The following is a 17,562-nucleotide window of genomic DNA, read 5'->3' on the forward strand; positions in this document are numbered from 1 at the left end:
ACACGAAAATGATTCCAACCTTAAGGACTGAACCGTATGAGTAACGACTCAAGCGACTCAATCTCTTTACACTGAAGAACATACAAATGGATATAATTCAAGTCTTCAGTTACCTGAAAAAGTTCAATAACGCCGATCACTCTTAACTTCAGTGAACTGGAAATTAACACAAAAACTAGAAATTCCGGTTTGCCCATTCCAGCGAGGCGATGTAGTACAGACATTGTTATAAGTGTCTTCTCAAAACGGTTCATCCGACATTAGAACAATCTTCCTTCAGAAGTAGTAAATGCGAATCCTATGAACTCCTTTAGAAATCGAATCTGCCGTTATTTCGTTGCATCAGGAGTAAAATAAAGTGTTTTCATCTGCTATGCAGGCACGAAGTGGCTGTCGAGCAGATTTAGTCACTATGGAGGGCAACCTCGTGATGAGTCAATAGGCTTTATGTTGCCTGCATTTCCGTGTTGCCATGTGTTGACACTCACAACACCTGAACCAACCATTGTACAGGACAAATATGTATAAAGCCTGTTCCACTTATCCGGGAATCAGAGAGAGAGAGAGAGAGAGAGAGAGAGAGAGAGAGAGAGAGAGAGAGAGAGAGAGAGAGAGAGAGAGAGAGACAGGGGGCAAGGGACGCTAGGAAATTAATGGATGGACGTATGAACTTACTACTTTCGCTTACGTAAATATTCTAATTTAGTATCTACACGTCTACCTGCGGCCTGCACGGGTTGAGCAGGTAAGGATGGTCCGAACAATCTAGAAAGAAGGTTGGAGTTGGCTTACCGCTCCCGTCTATGCACGTCTACGCCTTTCTATGGTCATTTTTTTTGTCGCCGGTCGGCGACAGGAACTCGCGCGGGGCACACCCTGAGCTATTATAACCATCACGTTACCCAAAAGTCCACTTTTCATGTACATTCCACCGTCAACCCCCACTCCTTCCTTCTCAGTACACCTCTTTCAATTATTTTCCCTAAGTACAATAACCCAACACCTCTTCAACTAAAACCCTCCAATAGAAAGCCTATATAATTCCTTAGAACCATTCTTCCTCAATCTTCTTACCCCTCATCTATTTACATACAGTCGGCTATAGAGAGTAGTGACACACTGTCCAGTAAGTTTCGTTCAGAAAGTGACATCTGGCAACCCCTCCACGCGACATGAAAATTATTATGTCCTATCGAAATCGTACTGTTGTGGTGATTGGTGGTCACAGGTGCACTCTACATAATTTTAAGATAGATATTTATCAAAAGTGCCCGTTGCAAACGCTTAATAAATATTTTTTCTTTAGGCTCTGTCGCTACATTTTGACACGAGCTTTTAGTTTCGTTCAAATTTAGTCAAGAGCAACTCTAAGTTGTTTATCAAACTATGATACATTTAAAAATATACTGCACTTATTAGGGGAGATTGTTATGCCTTTTAACTAAAAACAAAAAATTCCTGACAGCCGAGATCTTGTTCTTTATTTTTTTTTTTTATACGTAATAATAGGCTATAAACGTTCACATGATGGCGTCGTCGACCGTGGGCCTTGGCTGGAGCAGCGGTATTCTATCAAAGCCCTTATGTCCGCAGGCACTGCAGTTGAGCTGTCACGTCAGTGGCTGTGGAAACGTATAATTTTTAATACCTAAAAAAATAAGAGAGAGAGAGAGAGAGAGAGAGAGAGAGAGAGAGAGAGAGAGAGAGAGAGGCTGGGTGGGGACGGGAGACGTGTCCATCAGCGGCAAGGGGTCAGCTAGTCAGTGACACACACATACTCACACACACACACACACACGTATTTATACTTCGATATTACGTAATCTTCACGGAGAAATAATTTTAGATTTTTGATGATCTGAATTGTCTTTGAGGCTTTATAGTGACGGGAATTTAGGCTGCGTGTTAAACAGACCCTCAAGCCTATTTGCTGTTTGATGGTAAGGAGCATTAGTCACTGCCTGCCTCTGTGAAGGACAGCATTGCACGCGGTATTTTCAAAGTTTAATAAGAAAAAGTGTTCCAGACTGTTCGTGATGTTTTACCTCGCCATCATCATCATCATGTAGAAGACATTCATTATCGCATTTCTAAATTGAAGTCATGTAATCTGGTATATTTCTAACTACATTATATTATAATATAATATAATATTATACAATATTATAATTTCACGGTCACACACACACACTGTACACACTGAAACGCGTCACTAACATCGCCAGTGAATGCGTCACCGTGGTATAGTTGCCAGATACCGCCACCAGGCTAAACATTCTGAAAACCGTGACACTACTCTCTAGCGTCGACTGTACATACCGACCCTCGTTCACATCGCATTTTTTGTCCTTTATGTATACATACCCTACAACTCTCAAACTCTACATCCTATCAAATTCTTCCATTTATGCACTTTATTTACACTCCCCATTTTTTTTTTTTTTTTTTTTTTTTTTTTTTTTTACAGCAGAGGAGTCAGTTCAAGGGCATAAAAGAAGGTAACAAATGTGAAAAAAAGCCTGCTTATCACAGCTCCTATAAAGAGTTAGAGTGGCCGAAAGATAGGTCAATTTCGGGAGAAGAGGTGTCCTGATACCCTCCTCTTGAAAGAGTTCAGGTCGTAGGCAGGAGGAAATACAGATGAGGGAAGATCGTTCCAGAGTTTACCAGCGTGAGGGATGAAAGGGTGAAGATGCTGGTTAACTCTTGCGTAAGGGATTTGGACAGAAAAGGGATGAGCTTGAGTAGAAAGTCGTGTGTTGCGAGGCCGCGGGAGGGGGGGAGGCATGCAGTTAGTAAGTTCAGAAGAGCAGTCACCATGAAAATATCGATAGAAGATAGAAAGAGAGGCAACATGGCGGCGAAATTTATGAGGTAGAAGACTATCAGTAAGAGGAGGAGAGCTGATGAGACGAAGAGCCTTAGACTCCACTCTGTCCAAGAGAGCTGTATGAGTGGAGCCCCCCCACACGTGAGATGCATACTCCATACGAGGGCGAACAAGCCCCTGTAAATAGATAGCAACTGTGCGGGGAAGAAGAACTGGCGGAGACGGTACAGAACGCCCAGCCTCGAGGAAGCTGATTTAGTAAGAGAAGAGATATGAAGTTTCCAGTTCGAGATTTTGAGTTAAGGATAGACCGAGGATGTTTAGTGTTGAAGAAGGTGATAGCTGAGTGTTGTCAAAGAATAGGGGATAGTTGTTTGGAAGATTGTGTCGAGTGGATAGGTGGAGAAACTCTGTTTTTGAGGCGTTGAAGGACACCAAGTTCTTCTTGCCCCAATCGGAAATAATAGTAAGGTCCGAGGCTAAGCGTTCTGCCGCCTCCATCCTGGAATCATTTAGTTCCTGTTGGGTGGGTCTTCTATTAAAAGAAGTTGAGTAATGCAGAGTAAAGTCATCGGCGTAAGAATGGATAGGACAGTTCGTTTTGGAAAGATCATCAATGAACAACAGAAAGAGAGTGGGAGATAGGACAGAACCCTGCGGAACACCACTGTTAATAGGTTTAGGGGAAGAACAGTGACCGTCTACCACAGCAGAAATAGAACGGTCAGAGAGGAAACTGGAGATAAAGGTACAGAGAGAAGGATATAAACCGTAGGAGGGTAGTTTGGAAAGCAAAGATTTGTGCACCTTCTTAACCACAGAATGCCTCCCGTCCCGAACACCAGTCCTTCTAATTTACCATATCTAGATCAGAGCAACCTTCTCTTCTCCTGTACTGCATGCCACATAAGTACAATCACCCTGTACTCTTTCTTCCGCAGACTCGCCGGTGTGTCGCACAGGACAGCGCTGGGAGTACGGCATCGCACGGGATGAGATGGTTCATGTCTCCTGCCAGGTTGACGCTCACCCGAAGCACGTGAGCTTTTCATGGAAGTTCAACAACTCAGCTCAAACCACGGACATTCCCGAGGCCCACGTCACCAACAACCTTACCCTCAGCACGGTAGGTTTGCGTGTCTGTGTCCCTGTTAACACTAAGGTAAGATAAGGTTGGGGCATAGGCTATAGCTGCACGTGGCCGCGGTGCCCATCTCCGTCGCATATGGACTTGAGCCTGTGGTGGGAGGAGCCTTAGGACACAAGGCCAGTGTGACATCCGAGTTACCACAGTTTACCTTACCCAGATTATCCCAGGTACCATTTTTTGACCAACCGGAAGGGAAGGATAAACAATCGGGTGAGCTGCACGTCGACTGCCCGGGCCGGGATTGGTTCCCGGGCCTGCGGATTCATTGCTAGGCACGCTAACCAGTAGACCACGGAGACGATGCTAATACAACTATGTGTCTGTAATCCCTGCTGTGTCCGCGCCTTTGCATTTTTGTATTTGTTTTATCTTTTCAATTTATACCCGTCTGTCTATTAATGTCACTATTTTTTGGGTTGGATGCAGTCTTGACTACCGTCTGACAAAAAGGTACCATTTCTCCTGATTGGCAGAGGGTCTGGTCTTCGCTATTTGGAAAATAAAAGGATACCGTCGGTACGGTAGCAAATATGATAGTAATACATTGCTCAGTGTGACAGGCAAGGTGCTTGAATATTTGTTGCGCATGCAATTTCCTAACGAACTACTGACATCGCAGAAATCTAATCGTCAACTAACCGAATTCTAGTAATTCACTTATTGATCGAACACCGACGTGAATTTCGACAGGGTATGTTTGCAGCCAATGTCGATCACTGTTTTTTTTAAGCAATGCATTGCGAGGCTTTAGAGTTTCCCTGCCACGAAGACACCACACCTTCTCTTGGAGACCGCTAGGGGGGCTCGTCGAGCTACGTCCGGAGTTAATCTCCGGCGTGCTCTCCATGTGGGTGCCTGGAGTGGCCAGACCCTTTCGGATGATCAGAGACTACCTTACCTGTCAGCTGATCTCACGAGGCTGAAAGTGAACATAGTTTGCCTTTCCGAAACAAAGAGACCTGGCATCGGAGGGATCAGTACACTTACTACTGGTCAGACCAGACAGACCAGAGCATTGGTGTTTGTTGTAAGGTAATAGCTATAGCCATTTCTAGCTGACTGCAGTCGTCTGTCGTTGGGGTTACTCTAGTATGATGCAGGTGAGGTTGATGCACACCTTGGCTTCGAAGACATCTTGAAGGGGTAAACTGGGATAATCTAGGGATTCATGACGGCCAGAACTGCGGATTGGAGAGCCAGGAGAACCAGGTAGAAATGTCTTACAATAATTTAGTTAGAGTAATAGTAGAGGGGCAAGGACAGCATATACCACAGCGAACACTTAGAAAAGAAAACAGTGATCCTAAGTGGATGACTCGTGGACTAAAACACGAGATTGGGTTAAAGAAGGGAATTTATCAGAAAATAAAGAATGGGGAAACACATCTCAGGGGCCGGTACGTCGAACTATCTAGATTAGTGAAGAAAAACACCAGGATAGCAAAAAGGAACTATGAGATCAAAGTAGCAAATGAGGCGAAAAGTAATCCTAAGGGCTTCTTTCAGATGTATAGAACAAAAACACGGGAGAAAATTGGACCGCTGAAAACAAACACAGGGGAGCTAGTAGAAAATTACGAAAATATGAGCACATTGTTGAACGACGACCTCCTTTCAGTATTCACACAGGAGGATCGAACGACTATACCGGAAAGAGTTCAGGTGTACGAGGGCGGGGATGGCGATAAATTGAGGGATATAATCATTACCAGGCAAGTAGTTCAGGATGAGATAGATAAGCTTAATAAGAACAAGTCGCCAGGTCCTGACGGGATATTTCCGAAGGTATTAAAGGAATTAGGTGATGTACTCAGTGACCCACTAACCGACATCTTTAAGATGTCAGTAAATACTGACTATGTGCCGAGCCTATGGAAAGTAGCTAATGTGACGCCGATTTTTAAAAAGGGGGACAGGTCGGCTGCTTCAAACTATCGCCCAATTAGCTTAACATCGGTTATAGGCAAGATGCTGGAGTCCTTAATAGCCAGGAACATTCGGGAGCATTTAGAGAAACATAGCTTAATTCACGACTCGCAGCATGGGTTCACAAAAGGTAGGTCATGCCTCACCAATCTCTTGTCCTTCTACAATAAAGTATTTGAGGCGGTTGACAGAGATGAAAATTATGATGTAATCTATCTTGATTTTAGTAAAGCGTTTGACAAAGTTCCTCACCAACGACTGTTGCTTAAATTACAGGCTCACGGAGTAGAGGGTAAAGTTTTGAACTGGGTCAAGGCGTGGCTTAGCAATAGGAAGCAAAGAGTGCAAATCAATGGTAAAAGATCTGACTGGGGATGTGTTACGAGTGGGGTCCCACAAGGTTCGGTATTAGGTCCACTTTTGTTTATTATTGATATCAATGACTTAGATACAGGAATTAGTAGTGATGCTAGTAAATTTGCAGATGATACCAAGATCGGTAGAGTAATTGAGTCGGATCAGGACGCTAGTATTCTCCAAGGTGAACTCAACAGATTGTATGACTGGGCGGATAAATGGCAGATGGAGTTCAATGTAGGGAAGTGCAGTATTCTGAGTGTAGGTAGGAACAACCCCTCACATAACTATTGCTTAAATGACACTCTCATAAGCAGGTCTGGGTGCGAGAGGGATTTAGGGGTCTTAGTGAGCTCTGATCTCCGTCCAAGGGCACAATGCATTCAAGCTGGAAATCGAGCTAATAGGGTACTGGGATTTATTTCAAGGAGCGTAAGCAACAGAACCCCCGAAGTCTTCCTCAAACTATATTTAGCATTAGTTAGACCTCATCTTGACTATGCGGTTCAGTTCTGGTCACCTTACTATAGAATGGATATCAAAATGTTAGAATCGGTGCAGAAGAGGATGACTAAGATGATTCAGGGGTTGAGAAACTTGCCATACGAGGAAAGACTCAAACAGTTAAACTTGCATTCTCTAGAAAGGCGAAGGGTGCGTGGAGACATGATCGAGGTTTATAAATGGATGAAGGGCTTTAATAAGGGAGACATTCATAAGGTTTTGTTGGTAAGAGAACCGGGTAGGACACGAAGTAATGGGTTTAAACTGGATAAATTCAGATTCAACAGGGACATAGGCAAAAATTGGTTTATTAACAGGGTGGTGGATGAGTGGAATAGGCTTAGCAGTCATGTGGTGAGTGCCAATACAATTGTCACATTCAAAAATAGACTAGATAAATTCATGGACAGCGATATTAGGTGGGGTTAGATACACGGGAGCTTAGGGTCAAAGGAGCTGCCTTGTACAGGCCTACCGGCCTCTTGTAGACTCCTGCGTTCTTATGTTCTTATGTTCTTATACTGGTTAACTCTTGCATAAGGGGTTTAGACAGTATAGGGATGAGCCAGAGTAGAAAGTCGAGTGCAGCGGGCCCGCGGGAGGGTAAAAGGCATGCAGTTAGCAAGTACAGAAGAGCAGTCGGCATGAAAATATCGCTAGAAGATCGAGAGGCAACATGGCAGCGGAATTTATGAAGTAGAAGACTTTCAGTTAGAGGGGAGCTGATGAGACGAAGTGTCTTAGACTCTACTCTGTCCAAGAGAGCTATGTGTGTGAATAACCCCAACATATGAGATGCGTACTCCTTACGAGGGTGGACACAGCCCTTGTATATGGAAAGCATCTGTGAGGGGGAAAATAACTGGCGGTGACGATACACGACGCCCAACCTCGAGGAAGTTGATTTAGTAAGAGAGATGTGAGGTTTCCAGTTGATATTTTGAATTAAGGTCTGGCCGAGAATGTTTAGTGTAGAACTTTACTCAGAACTTAACTTGACCTCTTTCACGAGGATTGTATCAAAACACCTCTCCACCCGAAATTAACCTCTCTTTTGGCCGCTCTATATTTTTTTTTCTTTATCCTTTATCCTTTTACCATCGATTAGTGGGCTTTTTGTCTACACTTTTTTTTTGGTGTCCTTGGGCTGCTTCCTTTGTTGTAGAAAAAAAAGTGACAGGTGGGTGTTATCGAAGAATAAGGGATAGGTTTTTGAAAGACTGTGTCGAGTTGATAGGTGGAGTAATTGAATTTTGAGTCGTTGAAAGACACCAGGTTCCTCCTACTCCAATCATAAATGAGAGCAAGGTTTGAGGTTAAGCGTTTAGCAGCCTCCAGGCTGGAGTCCTGTTGTGAGGGTCTTCTGTTGAAGGAAGTTGAATAATGAAGAATAGAGTCATCGGCGTACGAGTGAATAGGACAGACAGTTTGTTGTGTAAAGATCATCACTGTTGAATAACATAAAGAGAGTGGGAGATACAAGCAGAGCCCTGTGAGAACTACTGTTTATAGGGTTAGTGGAAGAACAGTGACCGTCTACCACAGTAAAGATAGATCGTTCGGAAAGGAAACTGGAGATGAAAGTACAGAGAGAAAGATAAAATCCGTAGAAGGGTATTTTAAAGAGCAAGGATTTGTGCCAGACTCTATCGAAAGATTTCGAGGTGTCTATGGCAACATAAAAATGTTTCACAGAAACGACTAAGAGTGGATGACCAGGAGTCAATTAAGAAAGTAAGAAGATCACCAGTAGAACCCATACTGACGTTCAGATAGCTCAGAAGTGGATAGATGCTTATGAATCTTCCGGTTAAGGATTGATGTAAAAACTTTAGAAAGACAGGAAAGCAAAGCTATAGGACGGTAGTTTGAGGGATCGGAAAGGTAATCCTTCTTAGGCACAGGCTGTATGTAGGCGTGCTTCCAGCAGGAAGGAAAGGTAGATGTTGAAAGCCAGAGACGAATAGTTTGACCAGAGAGGGTGTCAGCACGAAAACATAGTTTTTAAGGGCAATAGGAGGCACTCCATCAGGCCCATAAGCCTCTGAGGAGTGAGGCCAGAGGGTATGGAAAATATAATTCTTAAGAATCTTAATTACAGCCAGTGTAGAGCCTGAGGGGGATGAGTAGGAGGAATATGCCTTGAATCGTTCAGAGTGGAGTTTTTACAGAAGGTCTACTGAAGAATTAAGCCTTAGAGACAGATGTGACGGCGGTGGTGTCGCCAGGAGTAAGAAGAGGAGGGAAAGATGAAGAAGTGAAATTGGAGGAGATATTTTTGGCTAGATGCTACAAGTCTTTGAAGGAATTTGAGAAAGCAAGGTTACAACACTTTCTATTTGATGAGAGTTTTTGATTAATCGGAGAATATATTTGGCACGATTCCGGGCAGAAATATAAAGAAGTGTGCAGAAGTGTGAAGGCTGTTTTTTTCTTTTGTAAGCAACCTCTCTATAATTTATGGCACAAAAACAAGCTTAATTCATCCAAGGCTTTTTAGCATGAGGAGTAGAGATAGAACGTGGAATGTGTGCCTTAATTTCAGACAGTCACCTCAGTGATACGCTGGGGACACACAGAGTGGTCTCTCTCCTGTAAGCAGTACTAATTCCACGGATAATCGGAAAAGAACATCCTCAGGTCGTCCCATCTAGCGAAAGCAAAATGCCAGAAGCACCGCCTCTTCGGTGGGTCCAGAGGATGTACAGGAGCGATAGGACAGACTGCAGAAATAACGTTATGATCGGAGGGTTGTAGGCTTGTTCACCAGGCTGGTCAGTGAAAGAGGATAAAAGGCAAAGCTGGTGGTGAACATTGAAATCACTAAGATGGAGATTTCAGCGAAGGGAGAGTTAGTCAAGATGTGTTCCACTAGAGTTCAAGTAGTCAAAGAATTTTACATAGTTAGTAGAGTTAGGTGAGAGATAAACAGCACAGATGTATTTGGAAATAGAATGGTAATGAAGATTTTGCCAGATGGTGGAAAACTCTTAAGAATCAAGGCCCTGGGCACGAGAGCAAGTGAAGTAATTGCGTATGTAGACGCATCATCTAGCATTTGATTGAAATCTAGGATAAATATAGTAGGAGGGAAGAGAGTAGAGAATACTGTCAGTAAGTAATACCCAAGATCCTTGCGGCACCATGTTCAGAGGCAGGGGATAAGGGGCTTACGTAGCTATTTCTAAAAGTACCTTAGTTTAAAAACGTGGCCCTTAATAAATAAATAAAATAAATGGCTGTATTCAGGAATGCTATGAATAATGAATGCTTCAGGCTCTGGGGGCCGAAAGACCTACTCGCTAGAAGCATCAGGTAACAAGACATGAATGAACGCCTCGCAACGAAAAACCGCCAAACGTTTTTTTTATATAGTAAACAGCATGTGTGCATTGACTAAAAAAAAATTGCATAAGTGCTTTGGCATGTTTAACACCATCCGTAGCCATTTTGAATTATAAAATATTTTTTGTTGTATGTAAGATAACCTTCACCATGGGAGAGGCACGCGCCGATGGTAATCTTGTCTTGCCAATAACAGTGATGACTAGGAATACCGGCTTGCAATCGCAATCACAATTGCAAACAACTAGGAATATGGTCGTGGTTTTCCTGGGCCAAAATACATGTGATGTATGGTTTATCATTATTTTTTTTTTCTCATAGTTTGGCTGTTATATGCCTCGGAAACGAATGATTAACATCAATAACCTTCTCGCTCATTTTTTCTTTTCTTTCTGTGGGGACCATTTAAGAACCCTCGAATTGAAGGTAACAGTGAATTGTAATGCAAGGGGAAACACCAATAACAAATAGTAAATAAATAATTATTTAAATAAATAATTCTAATCCCACAGTAAAGGTTAATTTAACTAGCAACATTGTTTTTGTCAGAGAAACATGACCCATAGTTCCAAGTTTATGATAATGAATATACTGAGTCTACTGGGGTCCTTTTTTATTGTGATAGCTGTGTGACAGGGAAAATGTCGACAGTAATCGCTGTCTAAGAAGTGATAATGGTCAACAGTTTTTTTTTTTTTTTCCACACTAACTCTCACTACTTTCTTCTACTAACGAAAAAGACGTAACTCAACCTAATTCAACCATGGATTCAAGCACAAATAAACTCTTACCAACAAGTGCATCTGTAAGAGCACTGTCAAGAAGTGATTCAGATTGTTAAGCCTGTGAATATATTTTGCAGTGTGAGAATGTCATGGGCAACTCATCCGTGACCAATACACCCTCTTTCGTTCGATCACGCTTGTAGCCTGGCTAACGCGCATGTAAATTAATGCAACTAATCACAACCAAGCTTTCACAAAGCCACAAGAAAGAAGGGATTATGTCGCCTGTAGTTCCAATTTTCTTGAGACTTCCGGCGAAGTTGTTGAAACTCAGCTTGGTAATATTTTTAATTTTAGCCGTGGACTCTCTTTTGGCTTTTGATGATTATCTGGGCACCAATCGGCTGTATACTGATTTTATAAAGTAGCTCAAAAATACTAGCTAGTCATGGGGAAAAAAGGTATCTTTAACTAATACTTGTAAGTTTCCAAAATGTCTCATGTACATAATAAAGAACATGAGAATATAATAACATAAAGGCAAGGCAGAAAGAACATGAGAATATTAAAATATAAGGGCAAGGCAGCTCCTGTGAGCCTAATTCCACCTAACATCACTTGCACTCACCACATGCCTGCCATGCCTGTTCCACTCATACACCACTCTGTTGGTGAACAAATTCTTGCCAATGTCATTGTTGAATCTGAATTTATCCAACTTAAACTCATTACTACGTGTCCTACCCGGCTCTCTTACCATCAGGACCTTATAGATATCTCCCTTATTAAAACCCTTCATATTTTTTTTTAAAACCTCGATCAAGTCTCCCCGCACTCTTCGACTTTCTCGAGAATGCAAGTTTAATTGTTTAAGTATTTCATCATATGGTCAGTTTCTTAACCTGTGAATGATCTTACTCATCCTCTTCTGTAGCGATTCTAACATTTTGATATCCATTCCATAGTAAGGTGACTAGAACTCCCCGCATAATCGAGATGGGGTCTCACTAATGTTAAATATAGCTTGAGGATGACCAGTGCTTTTGTTGCTCACGCTCCTTGAAATGAATCATAGTATCCTGTTTGCACAATTTCTAGCCTGAATGCACTAAGACATCTTAATCCTTCTCACACCTAGACCTGCTCAGGGGAGCATCATTAAAGCAATACTTATGTGAAAGGTTATTTCTGCTTACACTAAAAATACTGCATTTTCCGACAGTGAACTCCACTTGCCACTTACTCGCCCAACCATACGATCTGTTTAGTACATCCGACTCAATTATTATGACAAATATTGTGTCATCCGCGAACTTGCTGACATCACTACTATTTCCTATGACTAAATTATTTGTATAAATGATAAACAGCAGTGAACCCAATACCGCCCCCTGTGCGACCCCACACGTAACACAGCCCAGTCAGATTTTTTTTACCAATGATTTGCTTTCTTTACCTCCTATTGCTAAGCCACACCTGATCCAGTTCAAAACTTTCCTATCTACTCCGTGGGCGTGTAGTTTAAGTAACAGCCGTTTGTGAGGAAATTTGTTGAATCAAACAATCAATCAAACGGGGCATACGCCGGGAGGCGCGTCGCCTCGCCCACCTTCCAGAGAATCCCCCAGGTGAATCTCCATGCAGGCTCCCTTTCCTTCCTGAGTACCTTCTGGAAGGATCTAGCGACTTGTTGTACCAGCGAACTCTGTGGGCGTCCACTTGGCCTCCTCCACTCAAGACTGTCTTACAGAGACACCCCGATGAGCAGCATTAGCTTCTGGGTAACGTAACACGTGCCCGTATAGCCGGAGTTGGCGCTGAAGGACTATGCAGGCAATATATGTCGAAAGAGTCTCACGGAGTAGTCGCCGGTTTGACACAAAGTCATTCCACCGACATCCCATGATCCTGAGTAGACATATATTACCAAAGGCATCAATCCGTCTCTCCAAGTCCCCATTTAGTGTCCACTGTCCATGTCTCACAGCCATACAGTAAGAGACAGGGAGCACAAGGGACTTGAAGATCCGGATCTTTGTCCTGCACAGGAAAGACCAAAGCTGCACTGCTGGATTTGGAATAGCAATGCCGGAGGGGTAGCTAAAGAGATCGACCACATCATCGTAAGTACTCGTTGGAGGATCCTTCAGAACTGCAGGGTTTACCTTAGTGCAAAGTTCTTTGCAACTGACCATAGGCTTGTTGTTGCAACACTCAAGTTTCATATCAGGTCAAGAAGAATCTCGAGATGCATGTATGCAGTGACAGTCTCAAATCGTTTCAATGTGCTCAGCACCCTTGAGGACCCTGCATAACTGTGGGACATCTTCAAAAGTAAGAGTGTTCGAGCTGCCCAGGAGTACACTGAAAACCACCCGAGAACTAGGAGTGGTTTTGCCTCGGCTTAAACGCTGAGGAGAGTTGGGCTGCCATACTTGCTGGGAATCGAGAACAATATAGGGCTTTGTCGCGTCGGACTAGAGCTCTCCTCAGAGGAGAGACGGAGAGGTATGTCAGGGGTCTCACGGAGGAAGTCAAGGGCCATTTAAATGCAAATGACCTCCAACCTGCTTACCGAGCCCTGAAGAAGCTTCGCTCAAAGTCTCTCTCTTAGGTGAGTGCTATCCGAATAGCTTATGGCTGCCTCGTATCGGACGTGAATAGGCGAGGGCTCGTTGGGCTGAGTACTTTGAGCAGCTGTACACGGTGGACCCTCCAAGTGGGTGGCTTCCAGTTGCTGGGTTGCTGGTGGCAGATGCCGATCCACCCATCGACGAAAGCTGAACTCCCTTCACGAAGTAAGAAAGGCTGTGGTAAAGTTGAGTGGTGGAAAGACACCTGGCATCTGTAACATCAGTGCGGAGCTGCTCAAAGCTGTAGGCGAGGCCATGATCCGCGGGTTGCATGCGGTCTTGACTGCCGTATGGCAGGAAGAGGATTAACTGGAAGAGGGGGCTGGTCGTCCCTATCTGGAAAGGGAAAGGGGACCACCAAGACCATGGTATTACACTGTTCAGCGGGCCAGGCAAGGTGCTTGCCCACCTTTTACTGATGCAAATTCGCAGCCAACTGCTGATGCTGCAGAAACCTGTACAGTCTGGGTTCACGCCTGGTAATTCGACAACTGACCGTATCCAAGTGGTGGAGCGCCGACGTGAGTTTCGACAGGGGATGCTTGCAGCCTAAGTCGATCTCAAGAAAACGTCTGTCTCAGTGCATCGCGAGGCACTCTGAGATCTCCTGCGACTCCGTGGGATATCTGCAAGGGCTATTGGTTTGCTGACTGGCCTATATTCTAGGACCGAGAGTACTTTCAAATGTGGTGGGGACTTATCCAGCTTCTTTCCCGTGAATGCGGGGAGTGAGGCAGGGCTGTGCTCTTGCTCCATCGCTTTTCAACACTTGTATAGACTGGGTTCTATGCAGAGTTGTGGACCAGAGTCATTATCGAGCATCCATTGGCAATACCAGGATCACTGACCTTGTTTTTGCCGATGTTGCCGTAATCCTGGCGGAGTCGCTGGAGGTTTTGGTGATGGTTCTCGAGACGAAACCCTTGAAACTGCAGGTCTCCTGGGCCAAGACCAAGGTACCGGTGTTAGGAGGCTTGCTAGATGAAACAGTACAGCCTGTATATGCGTGTGGCGACTACACTGTTATCTCGAAAACTTTCACATGCCTTGGTAGTGTAGTTCATAACAAAGATGAGTCTCGCCAGGAAGTCTTACAGCGGATTGGCTTGGCCCATGATGTTATGGACTCGCTCAACACGAGTATATGTCGTTGTCGATAAATGTGCAGAAGGAACTTTGTTGAACGCTTTATTAAAATCAAGATATAATATATCATAGTTTTCATATCTGTCTACCGCCTCGATTTCTTTATTTTAGAAGGACAAGAACTTTGTGAGGGACGATCTACCCTCGGAGAACCCTTGCTGCGAGTCATAAATTAATCTATGTCTCTCTAGAATCTAGATTATCCCAGATGCTCCTAGCTATTATTGACTCCATTATCTTGCCTACACCTAATGTTAAACTATTTGGGCGACAATTAGAAGTAGTTGACCTGTCCCCCTTTTTTAATATCGGCGTCACATTAGCTACTTTCCATAGGCTGTGCACATAACCAAAATATATGGACACCTTGAACATATTAGTTAGTGGAACACTGATAACCTCATTGCATTCCTTCAGAATTCGTGGAAAGATTTCGTCAGGACCTGGCGATTTATATTTCTTTAACTTACCCATCTCATCCTGGACTACCTGCCTGGTAGACCCTCAATTAGTCGCTATCCCCGCCCTCATATTTGTACTCATATTTTCATAATTTTGCATGAGCTCGCCTGTGGCTGCTATCAGCGGTCCAATTATATCCCTTGTTTTTGTCCGATACATTTTACAGAAGCTCTTGGTATTGCTTTTCGCCTCATTTGATACTCTAATCTCATAATTTATTTTTGCCACACGGGTGTTTTTCTTACCAACCTGGCAATAAACATACCTACTCGTTAGGTGTGTTTCACCATTCTTTGATTTCTTATATTTTTTCTTCTTTAAACTTATCTAATGTTTTAGCCTATGGGTCATCCACTTAGGGTCTTTGTTTACCTTCCTCGTTGTTCGCTGAGGTATATGCTGCCTCTGACCCTCTACTATTACTCAAACACAATTTTTATAGGTTATTTCTACTTGATTTTCTTGTACATCGGATTCCAGTCGATGGCTATGGCCCCTATCTAACTCTAAGGCTTCACAATATTTTTCCTCAAGGTGTCTTCCAAGCCCCTCGTGATTAGCTCTTCTGAAATGTGGCACCAACACGGGACTGATTTTGGGGGTCGCCGCCCAATCCATATTAAACTATATATTCCTGTGGTCACTAAAACCCCACCTTTTTTTTTCTTTTCTTTTTTTTTTTTACAACAAAGGAGGCAGCTCAAGGGCACACACAAAAAGAAAACAATAATAAAAAAAAGCCCGCTACTCGCTGCTCCCAAGACCCTCACAAATCATATTATTCCTGTTATTATAAGTCTAAGAACCGATAGGTTCAGTAACTACCTGCTTGAGAACATTTTTCTTCTAGTACTTTAAGAGAATCCTCAGATTTTAGATCAACCACCACGCCTTCCCAGTCTATAATCCTATAATTGAATTCCCCCATTATGTATATATTTTTGTTCCTGTTCCTTCTGCCAATCTCTTCTAGTAATATGCCCATGTACTGCCTGCTAAGGTTTGGTGGCCTGTAAAGAACCCCAAAAGTTAGTTTGTCTTTCCCTTAATGGACGTCCACCCAAACTGATTCTGAGTTGGCGTTTGTTTGAACTGAAATGTTGGCGGACCATTTAAGTGTGTCTTTAACATACAGTGCAACCCCTCCTCCCCTTCATCCCTTCTTATCTGTGTGAAACATCTGGTAGTCAGTTATTACAAATTCCGACTTGAAGTTTATTTTCGCAATATCTACCCATGTTTCTGTGAATGCTATTATATCGATATTTTCCACGCATGATCTATCTTATTTATGAGACTCCAACTGTTGGTATAATTAGTCTTCAGTCGATCCTGTGCCACATACTTTCGATTAATTCTAGCTGCTTGGTTAGATTATGCGTTGCATGGCCACATGTATTATCCCTCTCCCCTTCACCTATCTTAAAAATAATCCTGCAAGATACGGAGTGACCGTTCAAAAGAGTGTGCGAGTACCTCGACACCTTTGAGAGACAGGTGTACTCCATCTTTGGCATACAAAGTACCTTTATCGTAAAAGAGGTCCCAGTTATCTACGAAAAGCTTGTGTTCCTTTTCCTACTCTATGGCTGTGAGATAAGGACACAATAGTGACTTCAAGAGGCGGATTGATGCCTTTAGTATTAAGTGCCCACGCAAAATTTTGCGAGGTCAACATCCATAAACGCCAACTCCTGCTATACGGGCAGGAGTGGCACGCTACACAAAAGTTGATCATGCTCACCGGGGAGTTTCTGTAGAGATAATCCCGACTGGAAGAGACAGAGGGGACGCCAACATAATTCGTGGATTGAGGAATTTGACATTTTATGCCATGTACATGTTTCGCGTCGTAGAGTTAGCGAGGCGGCGTGACGTATGACCTTTTTGATTGACTAAGTCAGTCATTATTTCTTAAAAATACAGAACAATTTTGTTCACATATTTGAACCTTGCGAAATATTTTTCAAAACAAAGCCTAAACTATTACAATTCCCCCCCCCCCCCTAAAAAAAGCGTTGTTTACATTCAAAGTCCACCAGAACCATAATTATTAGTTATTAGTGTATTAATAAGCGGAATCACCTCAATAATTGATATAAATGGGGCAAAAGTATGGTACGGGAACAGCGGGGATTTGAGGTATGATGATACTGCACATAGTACTTTTTTTTTTTTTTTTACAGTAGGGGAGACAGTTCAAGGACAACAAAACAACAACAAAAAGCAGCAAAAAAGCCCGCCAGGCGCTGCTCCAACAAAACGGAACAGAGTCAGAAGCAAAAAGAGAGGTCAATTTCGGGAGAACAGGCGTTTTGACACTCCTCTGTTGAAAGAAGTCGAGTCATAGGCAGGATAAATTACAGATAAATGAAGGCTATCCCAGAGTCTACCAGTAGAAAGAATAAAAGAATGAAGATGCTGGTTAACTCTTACATAAAGGATTTGGAGTGTATAGGGGTGAGCAAGAGTAGAAAGTCGAGT

The 17,562-nt window shown here is 43.1% G+C and overlaps 1 protein-coding gene across 1 annotated transcript in view; it reads left to right on the forward strand.

Annotated features, from left to right (window-relative positions):
- The window catches only part of LOC126987680 (neural cell adhesion molecule 2-like), a gene marked incomplete at its 5' end in the record, with an annotated part of 163,970 nt that overhangs the window by 43,448 nt on the left and 102,960 nt on the right, over positions 1 to 17,562 (forward strand). The window contains 1 exon segment of the mRNA XM_050844806.1: positions 3,772 to 3,956. Within this exon segment, the coding sequence (XP_050700763.1) occupies positions 3,772 to 3,956 (185 nt within the window).

This window comes from Eriocheir sinensis, chromosome 66, assembly GCF_024679095.1.
Source record: "Eriocheir sinensis breed Jianghai 21 chromosome 66, ASM2467909v1, whole genome shotgun sequence".
NCBI lineage: Eukaryota > Metazoa > Arthropoda > Malacostraca > Decapoda > Varunidae > Eriocheir > Eriocheir sinensis.